The sequence below is a fragment of the Aquarana catesbeiana genome, linkage group LG01 (assembly GCF_042186555.1).
Source record: "Aquarana catesbeiana isolate 2022-GZ linkage group LG01, ASM4218655v1, whole genome shotgun sequence".
Lineage (NCBI taxonomy): Eukaryota > Metazoa > Chordata > Amphibia > Anura > Ranidae > Aquarana > Aquarana catesbeiana.
In genome coordinates, this window is record NC_133324.1 from 506727540 (window position 1) to 506745725 (window position 18186).

At 45.5% G+C, this 18186-nt stretch overlaps 1 protein-coding gene across 18 annotated transcripts in view; it reads right to left on the reverse strand.

Moving 5' to 3' along the window:
* FCHO1 (FCH and mu domain containing endocytic adaptor 1) overlaps positions 1–18186 on the reverse strand; it is a 253496-nt gene that overhangs the window by 13636 nt on the left and 221674 nt on the right. For all 18 annotated transcript variants that reach the window (XM_073593488.1, XM_073593480.1, XM_073593471.1 and 15 more), the window contains 5 exons: positions 12066–12177; positions 9786–9941; positions 9563–9692; positions 7822–8003; positions 1090–1133 (listed from right to left, as the gene is read on the reverse strand). In XM_073593488.1, the coding sequence (XP_073449589.1) occupies positions 1090–1133; positions 7822–8003; positions 9563–9692; positions 9786–9941; positions 12066–12177 (624 nt within the window). The remainder of the gene's footprint in view (positions 1–1089; positions 1134–7821; positions 8004–9562; positions 9693–9785; positions 9942–12065; positions 12178–18186) is intronic.

Below are 18186 nucleotides of genomic sequence, written 5' to 3' on the forward strand. Positions count from 1 at the left end.
GAAGAGGTGATTAAAAGAGAGGTATGGGGTATATTAAAAAAAACAACAAAAAAAACTAAAAAAACGTTACTCACCTAGGTGGATGCAGCATTGATCTGATGCTGCATCTATCCCCCCGCCTCTGCAATGAGCGATCCAAACACTGCTTATCGCTCAGTTCTCCCCTCCGAGCAGAGAGCTGTGACTGGTAGTCAACAGGCTCTCTTCTCTGCCTCTCCAGCGCTCACCAGAGAGCTGGGCTGGGGAGGGGAGGGAGGGACTGGATCAGTCTCCCAGCGGCGCAGCTTGGAGGCTGAGCCAGCTGCCAGTCCAGGCTTCTGGGTGGATCGGGACTGAAACTGAATCACAGGAGTGCAAAATGAACGGAGCTCCTGTGAGCCATAAGAGAAGTAGGGCCAAAAAAAGTTTTGTCCCTACTTCTCCTTTAAAGGGTAATATGATTAACATGTATAAATACATAAGTGGTGCATACAGTGAACTCAGTTTAGAGCTATTATCTTTCCAGTTGTTACATCGGGGCAAGGGGGCACTCTTTACGTCTGAAGGAAAAGATTTTCACAGTAAGAGCTGTGAAAATGTAGAATAGCCTTCCTCAAAAACTGGTTTCTGGCCAGCTCAGTAGATTATTTTAACAAATAGCTGGGTGCATTCCTAAATGCACAAAATATAACCAGATTAACATTTAGAGGTAATAACACAAGGGGTAGTTGATCCTGGAAATATCCGATAGCCTCCTGGGGGATCAGGAAGGAGATCCCCCCCCCCAAAAAAAAATGTAGCGAATTGGATTATGCTTTTTCAGGGCTTTTTGCCAACTATATGGAGGTTTTCTATTTTTTTTTCTGTTGGTTGAACTAGGAGGACTAGTGTCTTTTTCCAGCGTAACTATCTAATGAGCATAAAACTAATTTTATTGATGATTATTTGATTTTTTTTTTTAAGGCTTATCAGTGCTGTCACCTGAAGAAAGTTGCGAATAATTTAATTTATAATAGTAGGCCCATTCCTTAATTACAATTTTTTTACCATTTTAAATACACAGGCCATCACCCTCTCCCCGTTATCAAAAAGTATCTTCTATTTCCTTACCAGATGATGTGCTGGGGATCTGCCACAGCAATCTTCTCTCTGAACTAAGGGAAGAATTCAGTCGGTTTAGTAAAAACAAACACAGTAAATGTTGCACAAAAAAAGTCATATGCTGACTCAGCAATAATAGATGGCAAGAACAGAATGTCACTTTATTTTTAAACAGACAAAAAATTGTATTTCTCACTTAGAATAAAATCCTTTTCTTGGAGTATATTAGGAGACACTGGATAAAGTAATTTAGAAGATTGAACACTGGCAAACAAGAGTTGTAAGGACAGCCTCGTGTGACCCCTCTGCTACTTCCATCATGCCTCAGTTTTGTAGCAAACCAATGGTAGATGTGGATCATAAGAACAGAGGCAAGAGACCTGAACCAATATCCTATTTTCTAAAGCAGGAGTCAGCAACCCCCGGCCCGCCATCGCTACTTGTCCGGCCCCTCAGTGCCCGTGATTAATTCACGGCACCCGGCCCGCGGACGGGTTCGCCGCTTGTCTATTAATAGCACAGTGGTAATCGGCTGATATCACAGGGCTGGATGAGGGTGGGAACCGCTGTGGTGAACTTTTTACATTAAAAAGCAGGTGATTGGTTGCTATGATCGCCCGGCAACCAATCACCAGCCAGTTAATGTAAGAAGTTAACTTCAGCAGTTCCCGCCCCCAGTCAACCTGTGATACCAGCCACTCGCCGCTCTGCTCTACACCTGTGTAAGGTAGGAGAGTTCTACCTGCACAGTGTGTGATTGTGTGTCCGTGGGGCAGGGGGCACTATGACGGCAGGGGGCGCTGGACACTATGGGGGCAGGGGGCGCTGGACACTATGGGGGCAGGGGGCACTGGACACTATGGGGGCAGGGGGCACTGGACACTATGGGGGCAGGGGGCACTGGACACTATGGGGGCAGGGGGCACTGGACACTATGGGGGCAGGGGGCACTGGACACTATGGGGGCAGGGGGCACTGGACACTATGGGGGCAGGGGGCACTGGACACTATGGGGGCAGGGGGCACTGGACACTATGGGGGCAGGGGGCACTGGACACTATGGGGGCAGGGGGCACTGGACACTATGGGGGCAGGGGGCACTGGACACTATGGGGGCAGGGGGCACTGGACACTATGGGGGCAGGGGGCACTGGACACTATGGGGGCAGGGGGCACTGGACACTATGGGGGCAGGGGGCACTGGACACTATGGGGGCAGGGGGCACTGGACACTATGGGGGCAGGGGGCACTGGACACTATGGGGGCAGGGGGCACTGGACACTATGGGGGCAGGGGGCACTGGACACTATGGGGGCAGGGGGCACTGGACACTATGGGGGCAGGGGGCACTATGGGGGCAGGCGACACTGGGCACTATGGGGGCAGGCGACACTGGGCATTATGGGGGCAGACGACACTATTGGGGCTGGAGGCAGAGGCCACTTTAGGGGCAAAGGGCACTGGACACTATGAGGGCCACTATGGGGGCAGACGACACCGGGCACTATGGGGGCAGACGACACCGGGCACTATGGGGGCAGAGGGCACTATAGGGGCTGGAGGCAGAGGCCACTTTAGGGGCAAAGGGCACTGGACACTATGAGGGCCAGTATGGGGGCAGAGGGCACTATGGGGGCAGAGGGCACTATGGGGGCAGAGGGCACTATGGGGGCAGAGGGCACTATGGGGGCAGAGGGCACTATGGGGGCAGACGGCACTGGGCACTATGGGGGCAGACGGCACTGGGCACTATGGGGGCAGACGGCACTGGGCACTATGGGGGCAGACGACACACGGCACTATGGGGGCAGATGACACTATGGGGGCTGGAGGCAGAGGCCTCTTTAGGGGCAAAGGGCACTGGACACTATGGGGGCAGACGTGACTATGGGGGCAGACGGCACTATGGGGGCAGACGACACTGGGCACTATGGGGGCAGACGACACTGGGCACTATGGGGGCAGACGACACTGGGCACTATGGGGGCTGGAGGCAGAGGCCACTTTAGGGGCAAATGGCACTGGACACTATGGGGGCAGAGGGCACTGGACACTATGGGGGTTACTTTGGGGGCAGAGGGCACTGGACACTATGGGGGTTACTTTGGGGGCAGAGGGCACTGGACACTATGGGGGCAGAGGGCACTATTGGGGCTGGAGGCAGAGGACACTTTAGGGGCAGAGGGCACTATGGGGGCAGACGACACTGGGCACTATGGGGGCAGACGACACTGGGCACTATGGGGGCAGACGGCACTATGGGGGCAGACGGCACTATGGGGGCTGGAGGCAGAGGCCATTTTAGGGGCAGAGGGCACTATGGGGACAGAGGACCCTGGACACTATGGGGGCAGACGACACCGGGCACTATGGGGGCAGACGACACCGGGCACTATGGGGGCAGACGACACCGGGCACTATGGGGGCAGACGACACCGGGCACTATGGGGGCAGACGACACCAGGCACTATGGGGGCAGACGACACCAGGCACTATGGGGTTAGAGGGCACTATGGGGGCTGGAGGCAGAGGCCACTTTAGGGGCAAAGGGCACTGGACACTATGAGGGCCACTATGGGGGCAGAGGGCACTGGACACTATGGGGGGTCACTATGTGGGCAGAGGACACTGGACACCATGGGGGCAGAGGACACTGGACACCATGGGGGCAGAGGACACTGGACACCATGGGGGCAGAGGACACTGGACACCATGGGGGCAGAGGACACTGGACACCATGGGGGCAGAGGACACTGGACACCATGGGGGCAGAGGACACTGGACACTATGGGGGCAGAGGACACTGGACACTATGGGGGCAGAGGACTCTGGACACTATGGAGGCAGAGGACATTACAGTGGTGGATGCAGGGGACACTGCTTTGGGGGGCACAGGAAACTTTCTAAGGGGGAAGAGGACACCATGGCGTTATGTGAAGGGGGACAAAGGACACAGCAATAGGAGGGAAGACCCTATTAGGGACCTCTTCTCTCCTGGGGACAGGGACCCCATCACCCCTGGGGGCGGGACCTGGATCCCATTTTCCCTAGGGACATGAACCCCATCTCCAGACCATGCTGGCTAGCAGGGTTGGCATCAGCCACCCTTGGGTGCCAGGATGGGGGAGGGGGCACTAAAATACATAAAAATACACATATACTCCCTCAGGGTGAACTGAGGGCTTTGTATTAGTGAAACACCTTAAAGTGAGGTAAACCTGTACTGTTATTATTACTATGTTAGGATTATTAATATCATCATTTATTAGCAGGTGAATGCGGCCCTCCATGCATTCACATACATTCAATCCGGCCCGTAAGTGGAAAAAGGTTGCTGACCCCTGTTCTAAAGCGTATATTAAGAGACACAGGATGAAGTAATTCAGGAACATGGAGACATCCAAAAGCAGTCCAACTGAAGAGTGGGTACCACAGAAAATGTAAAGTTAACAGCAAAAGGCAGCTTGACCGTGCTCCCAGAGCTGTCTGAAGTACCTGGCAACCAAAGCCAACATCAGCTAAGGCTTGATTGTTCATCTAGGTGAAAAATAACGAACGTGTGAACTGAAAACCAGATGGCAGCCTTGAAAATTTGAGAAACAGATGCTGAACAGCCCATGAAGCACTAACTGATTAGTGGAATGTACTTGACAGGGAAAGGTGGTACCTTGTTCTAAAGTCTATAGGCTTGAATGATGAGCTGGTAAATTCACCTAGCAAAAGTGGAATAAGAATCAGTTCTTCCCCTAAGGGGACCTATAGGAATGACAAACAGAGTTAGACCATCTAAAGGGAGCTGCAGCTGAGAGACTGGCTCGAACAGTGCATATTACATTCAGACAGTGGAGGGAAATCTCCTTTGATGTTGTGGAGCAGGACATAGAGAAGAGAGAACAATGGGGTTGATTTACTAAAACTGGAGAGTGCACAATCTGGTGCAGCTGTGCATGGAGGCCAATCAGCTTCTAACTTCAGCTTGTTCAATTAAGCTTTGACTAAAAAATCTGAAAGCTGATCGGTTTCCATCCAGAGCTGCACTAGATTTTGCACTCTCCAGTTTTAGTAAATCAACCCCAAAGACTTAGTTAATGTGAAAGAAAAAAAAAAAAACACCTTGGGAAGAAAAAGAGTCCTTGGCCTGAAGACAACCTTGTCTTTGTGTAGCAAAAGAAAGGGTTCTTTACAGGAAAAAGGCCACCAACTCAGACAACCTCTTGAGCAAATGTAAACAAATATCCCTGATAGCTTCAAAGGGTGGTTTCTAAAAAACCAAAAGAGACTCTACAATGTCATTGGGGGAACGTACAGAGGGGAATAATGTGTGTGACACCCTGTAAGGGGGACCTTCACTAAGGAGAGAGAGAGGCAAGTGATATTTGAAAAATAACCACTAGGGCCGAGATTTGACCCATGATGACACCTGAGGCCCGTTTTTGATTCAGCTGAGCTCGCTAAAAGTCAAGATACTTATAGAATGCTTTCTGCTTTTTAGGTGCAATAGGAGACTTTGGGAGAAGCCATTATCCTAGTTTCAAAACGTGTAGCGATAGCCAGGCCCCTATCCCTCAGGACTTGAGCTTCAACAGTCAGGCTGTTAAAGCCAGTAACTGGAAAGCATGGTGTTAAAGTGGTCCTAGGAACAAAAGATCTGGACAATCTGAGAAGGCCCACAAAGAGTCTACCAGGAGTTTGATGAGGGTCAGGAGGGGCAAAAATCAGGGTGAACTGATCTCACAGAGTTACCATAGCATCAATTTCAAAGGCTGGAGGATCCCTGGTCCTGAAGACAAGTCTGCTCAGTTTGTTGTTGAACCTGGAAGCCAGAAGCTGTATTGTCCATTGTCCCACACCTTCAGTATTAAAACACCTCAGATGATGAGACCATAGACCAGACAACTAGAGTTGCCACCTCATCCCTTTAAACCCGAACACATATGAATTACACAGGTTCTGAGGCTAATTTAATTCAGATAAGACACCAAGTGAGTTTAATTACCACCTTAGTCAGCCACACAAACTGTGTAATTAATATGTGTTCGGTTTTAAAGGGATGAGGTGGCAACCCTACAGACAACACATGCCAGTTTTCTCCTTTGAATATGCTCGGTGAACAGGGCTAGAACGTAATGTTCAATACATGGCAAATTTGTATCTCTTAGAGCTGCAAGATATCTGGTTTCACCTTGATAGTTGATGTGAGACACTGCCGTAGCATTGTCTGACTGAATCTTGGTCAGAAAACCAAGCACTTGAAGGGATAACCAAATCGTACAGTTCCAGAATGATGATCAGGAGACAAGCTTCCTCTGACGGCCAAGGTTTTTCGCCCTGAGAGAGGCCTGACCTCTGGCGAAAGAACCTTCAATAAAGAACTCTACAAGACAGTATCCAGAAGAAGGCCCAGATACTCAAAGCAATGAGCCGATTTTAGAGCCGACTTCTGGAGGTTCAAGAGCCATTCAAGTTGCTACAAAACAACTGTTCAATGTTAACTGAAAGTGCCTGCAATGATGGTTCTTTCAGTAAAAGCGGGCCCAGGTAAACCCTTATGGGAATTCCTTTTAAGTGAAATAGAGCAAACATAGGGCTAGCACTTTGGTGAAAACCAAAGATGCAGTGGAGAGACCACAGAGAAGGGCAATGAACTTGTAGTGTTTGCTCGCAGCAAAGAACAGACAAAAGCCAAATCATCTTTGCTGGTGACAAGAGGCATTCCCCATTAAAGGGCATTTGCAAGTAGTGTTCCTTGCCCTAATGTTACACAGACTAACATTTTAGTAAACGGTTCTCCAGATGTGTATAGATAGGAGGACCCTGTCTGGATATTAGGCGTATCCGCATGGAAAATTAGGAATGAGCTTCAGCTGTCGCACAAGTGTCAAACTGACAGCTCTCCAGCTGTTGCAGAACTACAAGTCCCATGAGGCATTGCAATGCTGATAGTTGCAACAGACTGATGCATGATGGGACTTGTAGTTCCACAACATCTGGAGGGCCCCCGGTTTGACACCCCTGGAAAGAATCAGGTTTAGACATTTTGGATCCATCCTATGCTTGGACCAAATCCCCAGGGTCTGGTAGCTGGAAGTAGCAGAAAAGAAAAAACGTCTCCTGCGCACAGGTGGATCACCATATAAATGGTACGTTGACACAGGCCTTGCTGCCCTCAAGGATGGGGGATCCTAATAGAGACCGAAAGAAAAAGAAAACAAGGGCGCACCAGCCTTGTGCATTAACTTTAAAACATTTATTGTATAAAAATGGTAAAAAGAAACAACTCACAAGCAGTTGGTGGAGGAGGCACACCATAAAAGTGCACTGACAAACAGCATGCGACTTAGGATGAGCGAAACCTTCCAAAGATCGTGGAGGAACGCACAGGCATCACAATCAGCTAACGCGTTTCGAAGGGAACGTCCCTTCTTCGTCAGAGCTATGCCCTGGTAGCTGGAACTTATAACCATTACAGGCTACAGAACAGGGCTGAACCTGCAGAGGAGAAGAAGTGCTCATAAAAGGCTTCTAGCCTCTTATCCACAGGAGCCTTAAGATCGGAACACCCCTCACAGTGACAGTCAGAAATGACCAAATCTACCATGGAAATTGCCCCTTTAACTTTTTTTCTTATTCATTATACATTGTGGTCAAGCGTTGAGAAAAGACAGTAGAAAGCAAGCCCCAAAGAATGATATGCTATAGAGTTATTGTGTATTAGATGAATGTACCAAGTACAATCTTACCATCTGGCGGGGGGATCAAACTGCAGGTTAGATACAGTTTCATCTAGTGGAAGTAGTATGTGAATATCACACAAGGAGCTCATGTTCTGCATATACTCCAGGCTAAACTCTGTGGAGGTGGGACTACAGTTCCAGGATGATGCCAGGTGCAAGGGGACTGCAGATTTGCCAGGTTTAAATACCTTGCGTGGAAAGAAAACTAGAGTGAGATTGGGATCAGTTGAGACAAAGATACAACATCCATACTATTATTACAGTAAGCACACCTTTATTTCAAAAATACTTTACCAGTAAGTAATCCCTTGTACAGTAATAAAATTTTCTCAAAAATTACCTCAGGCTTTTAAAGAACAAAACCTAAATACTAATTTTATTCTCAATAGATTAATATAACAATTTCTAATCAAACGGCAGCCTTACATTTGAGACACTGATTCCATTGCAAAACTACCAATTTCACCTTGTGTGCATTGATTGTTACTGAGGCTAATAAGGGGTTATTTTTTGCACAAGAACAGGTCTCAAAAAAAAAATAAAAAGGAGCTTCCCTAACCAGAGCCTTTAAATCCATCCACTGCCAGGTCCGTATGGCATATGGACCTACAGTATCGCTTGCAACTGGCCAGGTCCATACACTGTACAGATCTGGCTTTCTCTTTCAAGGGTCACTCTGCTGAAAATATAGCTTGGATTAGAGGCTGATAAGAGTTTGATCAGAGCTACTGACCGAAAATGCATCCCCCTGCTGCTGCTCCGCCCTGTATTTTCCACCTCCAGCCACTGTTTTTTGACATCCTAAATGCCCCCCACTTTTTTGTCGCCTTTTCCTGCTGCTTCACCCCCCAGCTATGATTTCCCCCTCCCCCACAACCCTGAACCCCTGAAGCCACATGGGCTTTAAAATCAATGTATGCCATTTCGATTACTGCAATGGACCCCCCTTGCCAGCTTCTGCTGGAGCAAGAAATCTGTGTCAGGATGTGGGGGGGGGGGGGGTTGGCGGTGCTGGTAAACGAGTTTCGAGCCCTCATAGGGTAATAGCATTGATCTCTACTAGCCTCACGTAATATGTTCCCAGTTTCATATTGTCTTCTATAAAATATCCCCAGCCAAAAATGTAGCATGTCCACACACTCTGACCCTCATTTCTTCTATTAGGCCTGTAGTTTATGAAGGCCTCTCAAGCATTACATATAGTGACCATTATGCGTGACCCTTTGGTGATGTCAGGGGCCACATTTGAAGCCCCCTTTAGCTCATATGTTGACAACCACTGGTGTAGTGTGAGGAGGGGTGTGTCCCTTTCAGTCAATCAGGCTCAGAGCTATTCTCCCCTAGCTGTCCAGTATGTGAATTGCGATCCCCACCTGTTGCTGCTTTGTGCTGCTGATGGATTCTATGTAAATTCTGTGTGTGGTAGAAGGCTGTACAATACAGATGGCTGCAGATAAACAAGTCCAACTTACGTAGGGTGTTTTTTTTTTTATCTCTGTGTACCACCTGAGGCCACTTACTGGTTATATGTATGGGTTTTCAATTTAATTTTGCTTATTCCTACTAATCTCCCAAACCAGAGCAAAAAGCTTAACAGTATTCAAAAAATAGGCCATTAAACACAGAAGCTCTGTTTTATATTGCCTACAAGAGAAAACCAAAAAAAATAAAAGTATTGCTTGTTTATTAGCAAAGAAAACCAGCCCTAAAAGCTGCTCAAGGTCACTGAACAAGAGGAATGACGCACCTGGTATTTAAGCAGAACGACATTGTAGTAAGGAGCAGTATGTTGTTCAGCCAGATTTTGTAAGTGGCATGTTAACCTTGGCATGTTTAACCAGAAGTCCTTGCAGCTGTGGTCACTCTGAGATAAGTCACTATGGAAAACAGGATGGTTCACAGTTACAGTGAAGGCTGAAAAACAACTGCGGAAACAAAATGTATGGTAGACTTGATCACTATTATCTTACCTATACAAAAGGTCGGAATTAGGAATAAAATGCTCAACATCTGAGGTGTGGACTAAGCGAAAACTTAGGACAGGAGGAGGGGTAGATCCTCCAAATACACGAAGTATACCTCCTGGAAAGGACATTGTAAGTTCTCCAGAGATGCGCATTCCTGACCTGGAACAGAGTACAATATTTATCACAGCAAAGAATTAAATTCTAGATGCTGTATTACTAGTTAACACCTAGTTACGTCTTGTTTTTATGACATGGATCTCACATTTGCCATTGCTGGCGTCTAGCTGTTTTAAGGGATGTTGTATTGCGGTTTTTCAGTTCTAGAGAGGATTTGGCAGGAAAGCCAGGGTTAAGGAACACTGCTACAGCACAATTTCAGTTACACGTCTGTTGAACCCACTTTCAAAAAAATAGGAACGAACAAAAAAGTTTTGGCCGTAGTAACCAATTAAGACCCTGGAGTTCCAAATAGAATAAAATAAACCCGATTGATCACCAAAAGGCATATTTTTTCTAGATACCAGTATTTTTAACAAGGCCTCACTGATTTACAAGTACACTTTAACCACACACGACGTTCTGCAATTGAGTAAAAGAAACAGAACAGTAAGGCCCCTTTCACACTGGGGCGGTTTGCAGGCGTTATTGCGCTAAAAATAGCGCCTGCAAACCGCCCCTAAACAGCCTCCGCTGTTTGTTCAGTGTGAAAGCCCGAGGGCTTTCACACTGAAGCGGTGCGCTGGCAGGAGAAGAAAAAATCTCCTGTCAGCCGCATCTTTGGAGCGGTGAAGGAGCGGTGTATTCACCGCTCCTAAACCGCTCCTGCCCATTGAAATCAATGGGACAGCGCGGCTATACCGCGGTAATACCGCGGCTATAGCCGCGCTATACCGCGGCTATAGCCGCGCTATACGAGGGGTTTTAACCCTTTTTCGGCCGCCAGCGGGGAATTAAAACCGCACCGCTAGCGGTCAAATAGCGCTGTTTTACCGCCGACGCCCCCTACCGCCCCAGTGTGAAAGGGGCCTAAGGAGTCTCTTCTTTCAACTGTGTGCCAGCAAACACAGCCCTGCAAACCTACTGTATTGAGACTGACAGTCTGTAACTGTGCAGTGCAACTAAGTCCCAGGTCTTAACTCTGTCCATCTGAAAATAGGGTGGGGCATGTATCATAATATGCATATCAATTATAATTATGCATGTCAGTCTGATTGAACCCATCTCTACATTAGAACACTCCAAATAAGTTCCCCTGCTGTCTACTGTAAGCCAAGACTGGCTAGATACTTGCTTCATAGAAGCCCTGTTCAGTCTGGTTAAAGAGGTCACTGTAAAGCCCCTGCCACACAGGGCGGACTCAGACTGCGCTCCACTTGCTCAGTGGGAAATCTGTAGGCTGATCCCTTACCTACCTGCTTCCACAATCCTTTAATACCACTATAGTGATTATCTCTCGTATGCAATCATATATTAGCAACACTAGTAAAAATTATACATTCTAAATATCATTTTCTGGCCACCAGTCCTCTGGAAGAATGTACTGGAAATGGAGCGAGTACAAAGAAGGGCAACTAAGCTAATAAAGGGTCTGGAGGATATTAGTTAGGAAAGGTTGCGAGCACTGAACTTATTCTCTCTAGAGAAGAGACATTTGAGAGGGGATATCATTTTAATTTACAAATACCGTACTGGTGACCCCACAATAGGACTAAAACTTTTTTGCGGAAGGGAGTTTAACAAGACTCGTGACCACTCATTAAAATTAGCAGAAAAGAGGTTTAACCTTTTTTTTTTTTTTTTTTTTAAATTTCTTTTTATTGATTTTAAAGACAAACAAAACATACATACTTCGACAGGCAACATACCAATCGAAGTCTGCCTCGCAGGGCCTACAATAACTAGTCTAACCAGTCTAACCATTCTTAAATCCCCCCCCCCCCCCCAACCCGACCAGCAGTCATATAGAGGTTTAACCTTAAACTACGTAGTGGGTTCTTTACTGTAAGAGCGGCAAGGATGTGGAATTCCCTTCCACAGGTGGTGGTCTCAGCGGGGAGCATCGATAGTTTCAAAAAAACTATTAGATAAGCACCTGAACGACCACAACATATAGGGATATACAATGTAATACTGACACATAATCACACACATAGGTTGGACTTGATGGACTTGTGTCTTTTTTCAACCTCACCTACTATGTATAAGCATTATTCATGCTAAATCTGAATCTCTCTCAGATAAGTGTAAGAACAATTCAAAATAAAAGGCTGGATCTAGACTCACCCTTCCAATTCACCATCTTCAAAGACAGCATGCACATATTCTGTAAAGGCAGCAGCTACAGGAAGAGATTCCTGAGACCCCAATATAACAGGACTAGGTCCACGAGAAATCCCTAGAATAGAGCAAGGTATATCAGTCTTCATACACTGGAAAATGCAAGAGGATCAACAGAGAAAATATACAAATAAAGAAGGGAAAAAAAATTAAATATTATTGTGACCTGCTGGCTAGAAACCACAAAACAGTAATATATTGCCTGTTCCACATTTTAACAAGCCTGATGCTGATAGAAATATATATGATCTGTTTAAAACCAAGGAGGTTGCAATCGCATATGTAGTGACCTACGTTTTCAACTAAATCTATTTGCAAAAACCACTGGTAAAAATTTGGGGCTCCTACGACCTATGGTTCCAGAGATATGGGGCTCCTTGCGCAGCCTGTCAGAAGCTAAATACAGAGCGGCCACTTTAAATACAAGCTGGCACACACTGTTTGCAGCAGACTGAGAGGATGAGCTCATAGTGTCTTTCACTTCTTGTCAGAGGCACTGAGCTCAGTGAACAGCTTGGAGTCTTGGACCAATGGTAAAGTACCATTGGTCGCAGCTGTCCAATAAAAATGCTGCAGTGGAGGCTCGCCTCTCACTGCAGTGTCATAGAAGGGGAATGTGTCTAAAAGACTCCCTTCCAGCCCAGCCCTCTTAACTACAAGGAAAAAACATGTCTTTATGGTTATAAGATTTACCCACAATCCCATGTTTTTCTCACACAGTTAAGAGGGAGAAACTGATTCTGTTGAAAAAATACTGTTATATTCAAGCTAAATCATATATTTATATGCTATATGTTATAACATAATTTATTATTTATATATTTACTCTGAAAACACTGGTTGGAAGTTATAACTTCAAACTTCAGTAATTTGTCCGTTAAGCCACCTGCTTGAGTACAGATTTTGAAAATATAGTAAATTACCTTAAAAACAATATATCATTATTTGTATATTACTTAAGGTAATTAACTCCTTGCCACCCAGGCCAATTCTGACACGTCTCGTCTACATGTAAAAATCATAATTTTTTTGCTAGAAAATTACTCGGAACCCCCAAATATTATAAATATTGTTTTAGCAGACACCCTAGGGAATAAAATGGTGGTCGTTGCAACTTTTCATGTCACATGGTATTTGCGCGGCAATTTTGTTAAATGCTTTTTTTGGGGGAAAAAAACTGTTTCATGAATTAAAAAAACACGAACGTTAGCTTTATTTTTTTTGTATAATGTGAAAGATGATGTTACGCCGAGTAAAAAGATATCTAACATGTTACACTTTAAAATTGCGCACACTTGTGGAATGGCACCAAACTTCAGTATTTAGAAATCTCCATAGGTGACGCTTTAAATTTTTTTACAGGTTACAAGTTTAGAGTTACAGAGAAGGTCTAGTGCTAGATATATTGCTCTCGCTCTAACGATCATGTCGTATGTAACCTGTGTGTATCTGGCTCTGATACTAGCCAACGCCTCACCAGCCACTGACCTCACCGCACGTCCCTGATGCTAATGATATACTCGTGTTTATAACCCAACTGGTTACTTTTCTCCCCAATCTGCTAACTATATTCAAAGCCTTTGGTGTAGCCTATGGCTTCAATATAATTTCCCCAACTCTACCAGCATCTCCATTAACATCCCACATGTAAGTTACCAAAAGTCAATTTTTATTTCATGTGGTCCCCTAATAAAATGGCATATCTAGGAATTATCTTAACTACTTCTTTTTTCGCTCTCTATGACAATAAATGCATTCCTTTAAAGTGGAACTTTAGTCAAAAAATTAAGTCCTGCTAGATCACCCTTTTGCAGGTATAGCTGTAAAACAAAAAAATAAGTGCTTGTACTGTTTAAAATCCAGCAATACACAGTCTCAACCTGCTCTGCACATGCTCAGTAGCTCTCCATTTTTAGGCACTGCTGAGTTTGTAGAGGCCGATCTGCTGACAGCCTTAATCACTTAAGGACCAAGCCTCTTTCTGAGATTTGCTGTTTAAAAAAATAAAACCTTTTTTTTTGCTAGAAAATTACTTAGAAAAAAAATATCATGTTTGGGGGTTCTAACACCCTAGAGCAGGGATATGCAATTAGCGGACCTCCAGCTGTTGCAGAACTACAAATCCCATGAGGCATAGCAAGACTCTTGACAGCCACAAGCATGACACCCAGAGGCAGAGGCATGATAGGAATTGTAGTTTTGCAACAGCTGGAGGTCCGCTAATTGCATATCCCTGCCCTAGAGCATAAAATTGCGGTCATTGCAATACTTTGTCACACCGTATTTGCGCAGAGGTCTGACAAGCGCACTTTTTTTGGAAAAAATACAATATAATTCATTTTGAATTAAAAAATAAGACAACGGTAAAGTTAGCCCAATTTTTTTTTATATTGTGAAAGATAATGTTACGCCGAGTAAATTGATACCCAAACATGTCACGCTTCAGTATTGCGTCTGCTCGTGGAATGGCGACAAACTTTTACCATCCCTTGTAATAGAAAAAAAGCATGACAGGACCTCTAAAATATGAAATCTGGGGTCAAAAAGACCTCAGATCTCTTATTTACACTAAGATGCAAAAAAAAAAAAATAAATATGGCCTTTTAAGAGCTATGGGGGGGGAGTGACGTTTTGACGTCGCTTCCGCCCTGCAATGATATGGAGACGGGTGGGGGCCATCTTCCCCTCACTTATCTCCATATCACACAAGGGACAGCATCTGATCGCCTCCGCCGCTGCCGACGGCTCCAGTAAGCGGCGGAGGGCACCGGAGCGTGGAGGGGGCCCTCTCACACCGCCAATAAAAGTGATCTCGCGACAAATACGCCGCAGAGACCACTATTATCAGAAACCAGACCGCTGGCTGAAGAAGAGGATACTGGGGTTATGGCAGCTAGCTGCTGCCATAACAACGATATTCCTCTTCAAAGTTAGGATGTATATCGGCATTCGGTAGTCCGGACGTGGTTAAGGGCTATGGGCGGAAGTGACGTTTTGATGACGCTTCCGCCCTGCAATGATCTGGAGATGGGTGGGGGCCATCCTCCCCCTCACTCATCTCCATACCAAACCAGAAGGATTTTATCACCTCCGCTGCTACCGGCGGCTCCGGTAAGCAGCGGAGGGGGGTGCAATTACAAATTCCGACAGGTCGCCTAATCTGACGAAACAGCGGAATTAAACACTCCTATCTTTTATAGCCAAGGAAGCTGCCTCTGTTTGAACTGCAACTGCCATGGTGCTGCACACGTGATCAGTTATGACACCAGCCAATTGATGGTTTGACATTTTAGTTGAGGACACAATCAAATGAAATAGTTTGCATTTCCAGCATTCCAGGAATACAACTTTTTTTAAACAGATAAATTGATGGGTTAGATCTACTTTATGATTTACTGCTGGGGCTCTGGGCTTCAGCAAAACGGCAGCCTCCAGCAAGAAGAAAAAGGAGCAACGCTGGAGGCAATTCACAGCACACAATCATTTTGGTAGCATAATTATTAATGTGGAATGTATATTCCTTGCTAAACATAATTTTTTATCAAGTTTTTATGGGTAAAGTTCCCCTTTAACCACTTGCCGCCCGTCAAATGACAGCTGGGCGGTGCGGCTCTCGTTCTGGGTGGACGTCATGACAGCCTCCCAGAACGACTGCTCTCGTGCGCCCCCGGGGGCACGCAGCGCGGCGATCGCGTCATGTTGCTAGGACACGGCGCGACCCTGATCTGTGTAAAGAGCCACGGCTCTTTAACCATGTGACCGGCTGTGTCCAATTACAGCCGGTCACATGTAAACACGGAGATGCCAGTAATCAGCGCTCCTCGCCTCACACTGACAGAATGTGAGGAGAGCCGATCAGTGGCACCTCCTCACAGGGAACAGCTAGATATGTAAGCAGAGCACTGATCATCAGTGCTCTGATTACAATTAAGTGCCCACCAGTGCCAGCAATGACTGCCCACCACTGTCAGCAATCAGTACCAGCCAGTGCCCACAAGTGCCAGCCATCAGTGCCCACAAGTGCCAGCCATCAATGGCCAATAGTGGTGCCAGTCAGTGCTGGCTATCAGTGCCACCTATCAGTGCGGCTTATTCGTGCCTTCTCATCAGTGCCACCTAATCAGTGAAGCCTATAAGTGCCTATCAGTGCCGCCTCATCAGCGCCCATCAGTAAAGGAGAAAAATTACTTATTTACAAAATTTACTGACAGAAACTAAGAAAAACGTTTTTTTTTTTCAAAAGTTTTGGTCTTTTTTTTTTTCTAAAAAAAAAAACAAAAAAAACAAACAAAATAAAAACCCGAGTGATTAACCATTTGGTGTCCGTGCTATAGCCAAATGATGGCCACAGCGCGGACCTGAATTTCCGGGAGGCGGTCATAAGACGGCCTCCCCTTTGCACGCGCGTGCTGCGATCACCGAGTCACTGAGACTCGGGTGAGATCACAGATCCGAGTAAGGGGCCAATCCCGGCCCCTTACCACATGATCAGCTGTCAGCCAATGACAGCTGATCACATGATGTAAACAAAAGCTCGGTAATCAATCACCAGCTTATGTGCAAGGGACATTGGCCCCGAAGAGGAAGAGGCAATTCTGCCTCATCTGTGCCCACCAGTACCCCCTGCCATTGCCACCTATCAATGCCCACCAGTGGTGCCAATCAGTGCCACCTAGCAGTGCTGCCTATCGGTGTAACCAACCAGTGCCGATCATTATTGCCAACCATCAGTGACCATCACTGCCATCCATCAGTGACCATCACTGCCACCCATCAGTGACCATCACTGCCACCCATCAGTGACCATCAGTGCCACCGCATCAGCGTACATAAATGAAGGAGAAAAATTACCTGTTTGCAAAATTTTATAACAAAATATTATTTTTCTTTTTTTAAATCGCTCTTTTTAAATTTTTTTAACAAAAAATAAAAAAACGCAGAGGTGATCAAATACCACCAAAAGAAAGCTCTATTTGTGGGGAAAAAAAATTATAAAAATTTCATTTGGGTACAGTGTTGTATGACTGCGCAATTGTCATTCAAAGTGCATCAGCGCTGAAAGCTGAAAATAGGTCTGAACAGGAGGGGGGTTTAAATGCCCAGTAAGCAAGTGGTTAAATACCACCAAAGGAAAGCTCTATTTATGTGAAGAAAATGATAACAATTTCACATGGTTACACTGTAGCATGACCGCGCAATTGTCATTCAAAGTGTGAGCGATGAAAGCTGAAAAATGGCTTGGGCAGGAAGGGGGTGTAAGTGCCCTGTATTGGGGTGGTTAATTAAGAAACCGAGATACTGTATTAAGTTCGCTATTACAGATGACCTAACCCAAAAGCGTTCAACTGGCCATATCTTCCCTCACACTATGGAAAGCCCATTAAAAACTGATTTGGAAACATTGTATATAGCTTGTCTCAAACAAGACAGACTTAACTAAAATACACTTTCCAAGAAAGGACTCCCCTATCCCTGGACAATAAATAGCAAAAAAATATTTAAAAAATAGACAAAATTAGATAAACACGCAAGATTCTGTCCCAGCACCTTGCCCTATACACAACAGAGCCAAAGCAAAAAACAAACACCAACACTTATATTTTACTACTTATCAAGCAGATAGAACAAAACACATATAATTGTATATTTAAAGTGTATCTATGGTTAAAATGTAAAATCAGATTTTTCCCCACACTGAATTTCAAATGGGTCTAGCCTACTCATATTAATCTCCTATATTAACATATGATCTTGAAGTCTGAAAACATACTTTTTGAAGAATTTACTTCCTTGAACACAGCGACACATTTACTATGCCTTGTGAATATGCACTGCTGTGTCACACATTTCACAGAGGCTGCTGTCTGAATAGAGGTACTGAGTTTCAGGGAGAACAGTCAGTACAGGAAACACATCATCATCAATGCTTGCAGGCAGCAAGGTACCATGGGCTATGTAGTCCTTAGGAATTGAAAGTAAACCAAAGGAATGAGTAGAGGAGAAGCAGCAAAGCATGCAGGAAGTTGTTGAAAAAAAAAATTACTAGCAAACATCCCTCACAACAAGG